Raw genomic sequence first — 12,273 nt, 5'->3', positions numbered from 1 at the left:
TACCAAACATCTGCAGCTTTTTCTGGCTTCCACAGCTGTGAGTCACTGCAGACCTCAAAACTGCATGCAGACCTCAAAACTGTATGCAGACCTCAAAACCATTAATTCTACTAAACCATTGTGAGTATTTAAAAATGAGACTTCTTCAAGCCATCTCAAATATGAAGGTGCCATGGGCATCATTTTATTACCCATCACTTTATTACCCATTATTCTATGGTCATTTATGCCTGGGCAGAACATAAAAGCTACAATTTGGGCCCAATTACCATCTTAAATCAAATTTGCAGTCACTTTATACATAATACAGGGCAGTGGGGAACTGAGGCCATATTCTGACTACACAGAGGCTTCAGCAGCAAAGCTGGTTTCCACAGATTACCTTTTCCAAATGCTCTGCAACCAGGTCACTTAAAGCAGTGCAGTACAGCATCATTTAAAACTACAACACAGACTTAAACCTGTCATTTGATAGAGTTTGCTTTATTCAATTTAAAGAAGTCACGTCTCAGCACTGAATAAAAAGTTTTACTTTCATTAAATTAATGCCCCTTTAAAAGCTCTGTGTGGAGCATGCAGATCTTTCACGTCAAAGCAACCAGACTTTCTTGTCTGATGGTTTTACGTTACCCTTAGATTGCATTAGATGAAGCAGCAGAAACCTCTAGAATGAAGAGATTCAAATGATATGCTGAATTCTGGGGACAAATCAGTTCTACAAATACAGAGCATAACAGTATGTTCATGTAAACAAGCAGAATTTGGCTTCTAAACCTGCACTGACCCTCTGAAGGTGTTAGAAAATAACACCAAAGTCCAACGCACTCCTACATGATCAAAGCCTAAGAAGTACAAAATCCTTTACTATTACATAAATACAATAACCATAGTGGCCATCAAAAACCTATTCTGATTGCTCTTTGAGAGGCCAACAATTAAGTGTTAAAACAAAACTTGTTAAAGCAAAAATATTTTAATTCCAAAATCAGAAGAGGCCTCTATTTTTACAATGGCTGCTTTTGCAAGAAGTACATGAGTCTGGGGAGAAGAAAGAAGGAAAAAAATCAGGAGCTTGCAAGAATTCCGGAATTTTCGAAGTTTGATATCTAATCCTTGATCTCAGTTACACCTCTGTCTGCCCAAACAGAGTCTAATCTTCATCTGCAAGCAGGCTCCTCAGCATATTTCTGATTGCAAGAAATAAATTTCTGGTAATGGGAAAAAAAAATTAATAGGCTCATCTATTTATTTTTTAAGGCATAAAAGGGGTCAAATATAAAAGACTGTGTTTCAAAAAACCTGCCAAAGATTAAGTCATTTTGTAAAATGTGCCTATTAACCAGCTTTCAAAAAATCCAGCAAGTTTTGTTGATGATGATTTCAGAGTTTAGAAAAGCAAGCAGTTTGATTTAAATAGTTGCTAAGTATGCTGGCTTCCAAGTGACACCTTGCTGTTGTGATCACTGAAGTACAGAAAACTGTTCAGAACTGGAAGAGCTACGTAGGCTAAAACAATCCAGTAGTACACAGCTGTTGCTTTTTATCAGAAAGTCTATTTAATATCAACTTAAAGAAAAAAAGAAAAAGTAAAACAGGCCACGCCTTGCTAACGTGAAGTGCTCCATTATCTAGGGCAATTCTCCCTCCAGCCATCTGTTTTGAACTGGGTACATGCACTGAACTCCAATTTTGTGTTCACAAGAGAACTCTTCCAGTCTCCTCCAGAGATTGTATAAGAAGTCTTAAATTCTACCTTATTCTCAACAGCCAAAAAAAGAACTGTGATGCCTTCACCCTCCTTGTAAAGGGAGAAGTTACGGCCTTCATAAAGACAAACAAGCACTTCAGATCATTTCTGGGATGAAGATACATTCTGCTGCCTTCGGAGCATTAAGTGTCCACACTCTCATATATGGGTCATTAGAAGCATGTGTAGCAGTCTTGCAAGGAGGGGTTCCTAACATTTTCTGGGAATATCAGAAAGCATCGAAAGCCATCGTCTAATGGCTACAAAGTGAGTTTATGAAACAGATTTCTGAAAACATAATTTTTCTTTTTCCCTATGCTGCTACAAGATAGAACAAAGGTCACTGTATGCATATTAATAGCTTATGACACTGTGCTTACTATTCCTTTTACAGGAGGATGTTCTAATACGATGAACTCCATGTTAAATTGGTTTCTTCTTTGATATAAAAAATCATATAAACTACATAATTCCATAATCTTTTAAGAAAAATCAAGTTCACCAAATCATTTTCTTTATCATAGGATATGGCTATTTCTTCATTTGGCAAGTTCCTTCAGATGCTACGTGTTAGTACAGCATCATACCTATGAATAGAAGACATTTTAACAGTGCTTCTGATGGTCAAAATCAGTCCAGTGTCTGCCATTTTTCTCCCAACTGTATAAACTGGAGACCCAATATTACTACCTCTTGAAAGGATGGGGTGATGCATGCCATTTTACATGGTTTCACCAAAACAGGACAGTTTAAGCTCTACTACAGCTGAGTCAGAAAAGCAGGATCCCAATGACTTCAGTGGTACTCAGTGTGGGCTTTGTGTGGGTACAATAATGCTGTATAAATAGCATTTACATGAATAGGGCCCAATTCTGCACAATTTCTTTCCCATGCCATACATTCTTTCATATATTCTCACTTATTGTACATTAGGCAAAACTGAAGCATGATTTTAAACTGGTTGTAAATAACTGATATTTAACCGAAGAAAAAAAAAAGAATTACTTCAGCTCTTGAAATTAGAAAGTGGAGCACCAGATTTTCAATTCTTTCCCTGACAAAGATACTGGGAAGGGTAGATGGTGGAAGAAGCTGCCAGATAATTAATAAAGACAGAGCCAGGGGAGAGAGAGTGGGAGATGGGAGGAAAGACAGAAAAGAACAGATAACTGGAGGAGGTAGAGAGAAGGAAGATGTTATAGAAAACTGTGCAATTAAATAAAGAAGCCTGAAGGAATAGGATGGCTGTGAAAGAGACAGCGAAGAGAGGATTCTTAGGTAAAATAGAAAAGATTTGAAGAAAATAAATACATTGTAACATTAGATAGAGAAGTGTGTTTTTTGCCTGGAAAGCGCACACTGTAATTTGGCCACTGCACGTAAATGTATTGATCAGTATCTTTGATTGGACTGAAGCACTATCTTGCTGTAAATGGGTTATGGAATTTTTACTGCTAAGGTTTAAAAAAACAAAAACAAAACCAAAAAAACCCTGAACCTGCTTGGTTCCTGCCAGCAATCCCTTATGTACATGTTCCATCTCTTTCCCTCAATCTCTAACATTTCCCTGCTTTTCCCCTTTTCCTCCATATGGCAGAAGCCAGCATGTCTGTATATTCTCCCTGAGTTTTGTGGACAACCAGGTAAGAAAGGGAACTGCCCAACAAGTTTTGCAGGATGAGAGCAAATGTATTTGTATAAAGCTTATTAATGTTTTTCTAAATTCATTTAATCATACTAGACATTTTTACAATGAATGTGTTCACAGACCAGTGTTCTGTTGTGGGTGGCCTTTTCTCCCCTCCCCCATAGAACAACATCCTGATCCTAAAATCAGTTCAACACATAAGCATGGGAGAGGAAGGAGGAAAAATAATGGCTACCAGTTACTTAGGAGAGAGGGGGGGGGGGAAAAAAACCAAGAGAGAAAGGTAGGTGTGGAAACACCTCATTAACTGTTCATTGCTGCTGACACTCCTCTTGATGGTCACATTCACTCACTGCATTGCCTCTTAAATTGCTCCCTGAAGTTCAGGAGGGGTGTCTTAGGCATTTGTACAACAGGGTCCTAACATGACCAGCAATCGAGTGACTTCCAGTGTGCACATGGGAAGATTGCTGAAGGAAGTGGTCAGAGATACAAAGATGCTATTACCAAGTACACTGGACTCGGAAGGCTGACTTCAGTCAGTTCCTCCAGAAACCCACGAGAGGTAAGTTAAACATTCTGTGGACAGGGAAGATTTAGATAAGAAAGATGTGCACAATCCTGCTTTGGTTTTAAAACCCTTTTCTCTTCCCATGCTTTGTTCCTGCTGTCAAGATAAAACAGCATTTTGATTTAAGGAAATCGTTCCAAAGTCTTCATGTAGCACAAGTAGCTATTTGGCAGGACTGAACTCAAGTTATGCCTGCAGGGTACCGAGTGCTGTCGACCATGAGCACGATGGGATTTCTCCATAGAGAAGGGATATAGGAATGAACTTAGCAAGGCTAAGAGAAGGGAACAGGTGTGCTACCTGCCCTGTAAATAGTGACACGTACTTGTAAGGTTGCATTTAAGGCTAGAAATGTTAAAATAGTCTCATTAATTTAAGTCACTGGACTGTCATGTCCAACATCAAAGACAGAAAGTGTTTCTAAATACACTCCCAAGAGGAGTTCCTAGCTGCCAGAGAGCAAGCCATACTCAGCAACACGCAGACCTCCCCAGGCAAACACTCCACTCACCCTAGAGACCATAAAGGCTTGCCAGGTGGTCACATTTTACAGTTTTTGATATTTATGTTAAATAGCTAGGCTAGCAGAATTTTCAGCTTCCACCCACAAAACAGTGTCACAGAATTAATCCATATAGTACAATGCAATTTTAGTTTCCAGTCTGGGTATAATTAAGGGCAAAAAGGAGAATAATGGAGTTTGTAAAGTGCTGGGTATGACAGAGTTCTCTGCCAACTGTAGACCTCTACTGTATGGAAGATAGGATGAGAGAACGATGAGTATTATGTTAATTCTGGGGGTTTTTTTGGACTGGTGTATTCTAGAGGTAAAGACATTTACTGAAAGGTCAAGTATGCGATAAGGATAGGGTTTTCAACTGCAGGTTTTGTGTCCTGATGCTCCCATATTAGTGTATCAGGAGGGCCACAAAAATGCATGGGCAGCTGACAGTGGATATGCAAACTCAAGACTACCAGGAGATGCTGAGCTGTCACCTCCCCAGGTCTCCCAAACACAGGCCTGTTCCCCACAGGCTCATTGGCAGCCCTGACAAATTTCTCCAAGGTTTTGTTCAATCCTCATCATGTCATCCATCCTGCACTGCTTAGCTGCTCTCCTCCATGAATCTCGGTCTTCTCACTCAGTCTCCATCTCTCTGTCCAGTCTTATTCCCAAGTACATGTGCAGAGCACAGGCTTAAATTCACCATGTGAATTTAAGTACCTGCTTAACTGTATTTAATCAAATACTGAAATGACTTGTCAAATCTGAGTCAACTGATAGGAAGGGTCAACAAAAAATTGAAGTTATATAAAAATTTTGCATACTTTGTCAAAATTATTGTGTTCATCAGGCTGGCAAGTATCAGTGGATGGAACCAACTAATGAACTTAAACACTGATTAACTTTCATGAATCTCCCTGAGCTATCACTAACCCAATGAATAGCTCAGTGTTTTAAAAAAAGCTCAGAATTGACTTACGCCTCAGATGTTCCTACAATAGAGGACTAGGAAGCAGTAAGCTTGTAAGAGCTATGAAGTATGAGGAAAATGGGACCTAATATTGAAATGGATCACTTAAAATATTTCCTTTGCAAAAGTGTGATTTTTTTTTATTTTCCCCGATTTTTAAATGTGATTTTTGTAAGAGGTTTGTGTCTAACCTAGAAACAGAAAGCATGAAATAAGCACTTAATTTATTTTAAACTGCAGATTTTAACACAACTTTGTACAGGCATCTACACTGTCTCAATTTATGCATATTTTGAATTACAACTACTTCAGACACACACACGTTTATTCCCTGACATTTCTTATCAGAATTTGTGAAGAAGATGTATCTGAAAGTGCTTCAAGTCAGAGATATTTCTAAGACACATGCCTTGCCAGCACACACTTATACTTGTACAGTTAAGGTATGCTGTAGTAATTTGCAGGTCCCAAAGCATCCTGCGCTAAATTCTGTCCTCTATCTGGAGTTAAATGAACAGCAGTTATCTGGTTTATAGATTCAACAAATTCTTCTGGGTATCTGCCAACAATCTACTTGAACTACAGCGTAAGAACAGTATGAGATCACCAGGGTTTCTGCACAACTTCGAAGCTCCCTAAACTAGAACCGCACAACTCTCAGGCTGAACAAACATCGTCGCCAGGTCGTGTGCACAGCTTTGAGGCTCCTTGAACCACAGCCATTTGTTTCAGAGAGTTTACAAATTCTATTAGGCATATCTGGAGTGCACGTAAATTCTAATACACATCAGCTATTTTTTGCAGTAAAAAGAACTTTGACATTCAGACGTCCGTGGCTTTTAACTATCATTTTACTCTACCAAAACAAATTTCGTTCGGTTGCCACTGTATTGACATTTGTAAATAGAAACAATTTTCTAAACCATATTTAACAAAAAGAGGCCCTGGGAGATTGTCCTTGCAGTGAAAGCTGCTACTTATAAAATCCCTTACTAGGAAAAGCTCCTTGTCTAATTAAAATTCAAACTGTCATTAAAAAAAATTCTCCATTAGCTGGAGAACACACATCAACATTTTAAGACTCCTAATTTCCAGAAGTTTAGATGTAGTTCCTAATCTATTTTAATCTGGAAACAAGTTAGAATCTGAAATGTAATGCCTCCAACAGTATCAAGACTGCAGGGATGCTCATTTTCTTGATCACACAGCATGTGAACAGACCCAGGTGGACTAGTCAACATTGGAAAGTGGATTTTCTCTTACATAAGTAACTGGGTCGCTGTCTCATGTCCCTTTGTCATCTTAAAACATGAACTACATCCTGCGACAGAGTTAAGAAGGGATAACAACCAGCCTCCTTGACAGATGCCATAGATGAATCTCCATAGCTTTCTCTCCTGCCAAACAGTGATGACATTATTTTCCCCTTTATTGAGCCAATGGTAGTTTATGTTAATATCCCTTTTTTTAAATATTTATAAATAATTAAATTCTCAGAACTTCCAGAAATAGATCAGCTTTACTTGAGGAAGATGGAAAATTATAATGAGTCTTCTCAAGGACTGTCAGCAGCTGCCAAATGGTACTACAAAAAAAGAGGGTAAAAAATATCTGATTTTATTTACATTTATAACCCAACTATTTTCTTAACCTTTCTTTTTTTGGGGGTGGGGGTGTTTGAGGTGGAGGCAGAAGCACTCAGTAGAGCTCCTCATTTCTCTCTCCTATTTCTCTCCTCTGTTGTTCCATTCATCCATCTATTATCCCTGTCTTGCCTCTACTTCTAGTATTTCTCTCCCTCCACGCATTTCCCTTAAGGGATTCTTGTTCCCTTCTATTCTTGTCCCTTGTCTTGGTAGCTTTTTCATTTCCATTCTCACTGCTTTGTTTCCTTCAGGTTTCAGCTGTTATTTTGCCCTTTCTCTTTCCACTTTTATTTTGATGCTACAGAAAGCCAGATGTTCTTCACAGGCTTCTGAAACTACCTCTGAATATTCCGTTCTCAGGAAACATACTTGTGAATGGAGCCTTTAACCTAAAGCTAAAGACAAAATTGGTTGGTTTCAGTCTCATGTAATAAGAAGAGATCACAAATACTGGCCTGAACACAGGAACAGTACTCATCAAGGAATGTCAGTCAGAACTAACCTAACCTCTCTGGCTGCTTTAGAAGCACACTTCGAGGAACATTACTGAAGCAAAAGAGATGCAGTCTAAGGGCAGTTTCTTGTGTTTGTGTTTTAAAAGACAAGACTTTTGCCAAAATCAGCCTCGTTTTTAGGAAATCCTAATACAACATGTTAGACTGGCTTAAATTGGTGTATTCTGGTTGGCTAGAACTAATATGCTGCTGTTGTTAGAAGTCTCATTGTTATAGCAAAAACTTTAAAAGAATTAAAAAATATCTTTTTGTGCAATTGATAGATCTCTTTTCCAAGCAGTTTATTAGGTTGACTTACATCTCTTGTAAGAAAACTAGCAAAAGAGCTCTCAAGATGGAAGACTTTTTTTCCATTAGCTTTCATTCCTCTCATGTCTGAGGTTACCGATTACATTTTTTAATAAAAGGCAGGCAGGTTTATTCCCATCTTCCCAAAAGCAACATTGCACACAGCCATGCCTGAAGATTCACACCCTCCTGCTTCCTTTATTTCGTGAACCAACATCCTGAAGACAAGCAGTGGCTTGTTATACCCCGATCTGTGGTTCAGCTTGGATTTGGTGTTTAACAATTACCAGGCTGACCCCGAAACTTCATGCATAGTTGCACGTGGTAATTCTTCAGGGAAACTGGGAGAGAAAATTGAGTATATTGGGAGGAGAGGGGCAATATCAATCTTTGTTCTGACAACAGTGTAGCTAAACGGACAGTACTTAAATAAATCCATCTACGTTATAGCCTGTGTGCCTTACGTATCTTGTCATTGTGCTATTACTGCTAGGTATTGTAAAAAGAGTCTAGCAGGTTGCTTTCACAATTTTTTGCCCAACTAGGCACCTAAGTATGTATTAAACTTCGTCAGAGAAGAGGCTGCCTTCCATTTCCTGCTAACAAAAGCAGTACTCCCAAAATGGAAGAATATTTTTATGAGCTTTCACTATTACAGACCATAACATCAACACTTCAAACAAACTGATATATGCCATAAAAAGAATTGTCATCTGTATTTGCATTCTGGATACAAACTCTCATACGCGGTGTTTCTCCATCTTTTGGGGCCAATGGATTACTGTTGGGTGGTCAACATGTAACCAAGTTCCTGATTTTTATTTTATTAATTTATGTCTGTGGAATAACTGCAGCCTGCTTACAATAACCTCCACAGGCCGCTGCTCTAAAATAGGAAGATTTTCTTGAATACAGTGCCATTGCACAAGTATAGCAGTTGTGTTTTTGAAGGTAAAACCAAGAATTGACTGGGGAAAGGGTCCATTCGTTGTGAGACTGAAGCATTACATTAGTAACTGAAAAGTAAAAACCTGTATTTGTTCTTATAAAAACAGAAGTAAAGTACTGGTGGTGCACATGTCTTCTCAAGTATTCAAAGCTCTCTACTGCCAGGAGTACTTAAGGCAACTTGCCTCTTGAAGCCAAAAGTTGAAAATTGTTTAAACTGTACTCAGACACAACTTCAAAAACTATAAATGCAAGCAACAAAAATTATAATTTTGGAAAGAACTGGTATTAATGACAGGAAATCACTATCCTCTAGGAGGAAACAACTGCCATGAGAATGTCTTCAGAGGAATACACACTTGGAACCCAAGTGGCAGCAGAGATATTTCCATACAGTAAAGATAATGCAGATCCATGTATACATAAGAAGTCTTTTTTAACAACAGAAATCTTTTGATTGGAATTAGAATATACCTGCTTGGGCTTCCATTTTATATCATTAGTATACAAACCAGCTGATACCATACTAACCTTCATAAATACAGAATAGACCGGATGTTTAACTGTAAGACATTACTGCAGTCTCTGCCACAAACGCTTGTTTGTTGAGCACGATTTATGGAATGATATACAAGCTATAGAAAGAACAAAGTCATCCTTGATTTTCAGCTTTTATGCAATGCATTACCAAAAAGAATACTATAAGCTGAATGAGGGAAGCTAGTGTACTGATTGTATGAGCTTAATAATAGATCTTAAACATGGACAGTCATTATTAGTTGCTAGAGAAGGTGAAACCAATTTCAGTCTTTGCCACTTGCTCCTTGGAGCAACAAGATCTGCTGCAGAGGCTAGTTAGAGTTTGCTTTGATTTTAAAGGCAGTGGAATCAGGCCCCGATATGTGAAGAAGTAAGGGGAAAAAAAAAAAGGTTCCTCTGTATTTTCACAAGCAATCTCTCTGGGCAATTATGGACAGGTGCTGATAGAATCTACAGGAAAATTATTTCAGTCTTCCTGAAAGTAGTTATAACTACTCTTACTTACGCAGCAAGCTGTAGCAGATTCTCAAACTGTTTACAAACTTGCCTGTAACTGAAGCGTAGTCTCATCTAAAAAGGAGCACTGCACTCATTCTGCACCAGCTTTTCTGAACAGCTTTTAGCTGATGCCCTGAAGTTTTTATTTTTGGAAGCCAAAACTGAGTGAGCTACAACTAGACTTTGACCCGAACAATGAGATTAACAGTCCTACTTTGTGAATGGAGACAGGAAACACACAAACTAAATCCCAGTGTCTTGTCTTTTCCACCCACATGAGAAGAGAGACCTTCACTACGTTGTTATAGTTTCACCTAATTCTGATAAAATCTGATTGTTATTCCTCGTGCCTGACCCTGGCAGCTTCTAATCTGAACCATTCTCCAAAGGTTCTTCATTGCTTTAAAGGAGTTAAATAAGTATTTGTCCTCATTTCACCACCAGAAAAACTGAGGCACTGCAACTGTTTCTTGCCATGGAAACTTCTAGTTAAAAGTGAAAGATGTGTGAGATCTACAAAGAAACTACTGAGTTACCTAAGGCCACAGGAAGTGCTGATGTCAAACCCCTGAGCCGAATTCAGGAACTGCTACCTCCTTACCTGGGTTGCGAACCACAGCTCCTTGCCCTCCGGATCTTCAACCTAGGTCCCACCGTCACATTTGGCAGGCTGGCTGGGTCTTTGGCAGCCCGAGGAGGGCACTCATTACCCATCTCTGGGATCTACATTACAGCCAGATTTCTGGGAAATCTGTTTTACGGTGGCTGTTTAATACCGGGAAAGCTGTAGTTTGTGCAAGAGGAAGAGGTGGAGAAGGCAAGTGAAATTCACTGAGCACTTTGTAAAGAAAAATCAAACACTACACTTCCCAGATTCACATGGCATTTGTCGGACGCTCCGGTGCAAGTGGCAATCAGTGTGAAACTACTTCATTTACAATCTTAAGATTAAACAGGCAGAGGTAATATGGCTGCATTTGTAGGCATGAGTAATGCTCTTTCTAAAAGCTGGAGAAATACGTGTCTTCCACAAACAATGAACGGAGATTATAAAATAATCTCCTAAACGTATTACCCCAACTGTCTCCATTATGCAAACAGTCCTGGGGGTGCCTTATATAACTCCGTGCTCTGAGCCTCCCTTCGCACTCGGGGAATTTATCTTTCCTCTAACCCGCCTGAATTCAGACCCCGGACCGCGAGTGCCGGTCAGGGAGCACCACGGGGCTGACCACCAGGCGCCAGGCTGGGGCAGAGCCGGCAGGCGGGGCCGGCCGCCAGCAGCGCAGGAGGCGCGGAAACTTTGCGCCGCAGGGGCAGGGGCCGGGCAGTGGCCACGGCGGCGCCCGGGGGGCTCGGCGGAGCCCCGCTGCCGCCCCGACCCTCCTCCGGGGCTGAGGCGCGGAGGGGAGGAAGGCGGCCGACGAGGAAGTTGCACCAGTCGCCTCTCCCCACCCGCCGGAGACGAGCGGAGGGCGGCCTCCGGGGGCAGAGGGGCGGCGGCAGGGGGCTACACAGCGCGGAGCTGGGGCGACTTACCCATGGTGCCGCCGCGGCCTCCTCCTCCTCCTTCCCCTCCTGCTGCTGCTGCTACAGCCGCCGGCGCGGAGGGAAGCGCGGGAGGCGTGTGCGCGGAGCGGGCGCGGCAGCGGCGCGGAGCCTGCGTGCGGCGCGACTATGAGTCAGGGTAGCACATCCGGGCAAGGCCGCTTGGGAGACACCCCGCCCGGCGGCACCCTGCCGCCGCCCGCTGCCGCCACCGGGGAAGGGCGGGCAGCCACGGAGAGAGGAGGCGGTGCGGGGCCGGCGGCAGCGCCCCCGGCCGGGAAGGAGGGAACTGAGGGGCGGGTCCCCGTGGGGAGCGGTGGCTCCCGCCCCTCGCCGCGGCCCCGGGCCTCCTTTGTTAGAGGGGCTGGGGTGGGGCCGCCCGCCGGGCCGGGGGGGTGGCATGGCGGGGAGAGGGGGTGCGGGTCCGACCGTTAGTAACGGCTGCGAGCGCGCGCGGCGTGGTGATCCCACCCCCCCCCCTCGCGCTGCGGGCGCCTGAGGCGGTTCCTCTGGTTTCCCGCCGCCCCACACCTGTCCGGGTCCTCCGGGAGGAAGGGGCTGAGCTTTTACCGACGGGGCGGCGGGCGGGGGGGATTCTGCGACGCTGGCCATCCCTAAACGTTCTGTGGAAGGCAGGGCGCTTCGGCTGCGGCTTGCGGTCGGGGCTGTTAGCTAGTGAAGAAGAGCGGGGCCGAAGACTGGGTTACGCGGTGGGGCAACGGGCGCCGAGAGGGCCGCGCCCGGGTCCGCGGTCGCTGGGCGGGCCGGCAGCCGCCGCTTCGAAGTTCCTCCAAAGGCCCAGGCCCCGCCGAGGCTCCCTCCCCACAGCCCCTCTGCAGCCCCTGCCGC

At 42.7% G+C, this 12,273-nt stretch overlaps 1 protein-coding gene across 3 annotated transcripts in view; it reads right to left on the bottom strand.

Moving 5' to 3' along the window:
* The window catches only part of RAP1GDS1 (Rap1 GTPase-GDP dissociation stimulator 1), a 101,829-nt gene extending 90,402 nt beyond the window's left edge, over positions 1-11,427 (bottom strand). For all 3 annotated transcript variants that reach the window (XM_059817512.1, XM_059817514.1, XM_059817515.1), the window contains exon 1: positions 11,416-11,427. In XM_059817512.1, the coding sequence (XP_059673495.1) occupies positions 11,416-11,419 (4 nt within the window). In that variant the 5' untranslated portion in view covers positions 11,420-11,427. The remainder of the gene's footprint in view (positions 1-11,415) is intronic.
* Positions 11,428-12,273: the final 846 nt, after the last annotated feature.

The sequence above is a fragment of the Gavia stellata genome, chromosome 5 (assembly GCF_030936135.1).
Source record: "Gavia stellata isolate bGavSte3 chromosome 5, bGavSte3.hap2, whole genome shotgun sequence".
Lineage (NCBI taxonomy): Eukaryota > Metazoa > Chordata > Aves > Gaviiformes > Gaviidae > Gavia > Gavia stellata.
The sequence above is the reverse complement of the archived record's forward strand: the minus strand, read 5'-3'. Positions and strand labels throughout refer to the sequence as shown.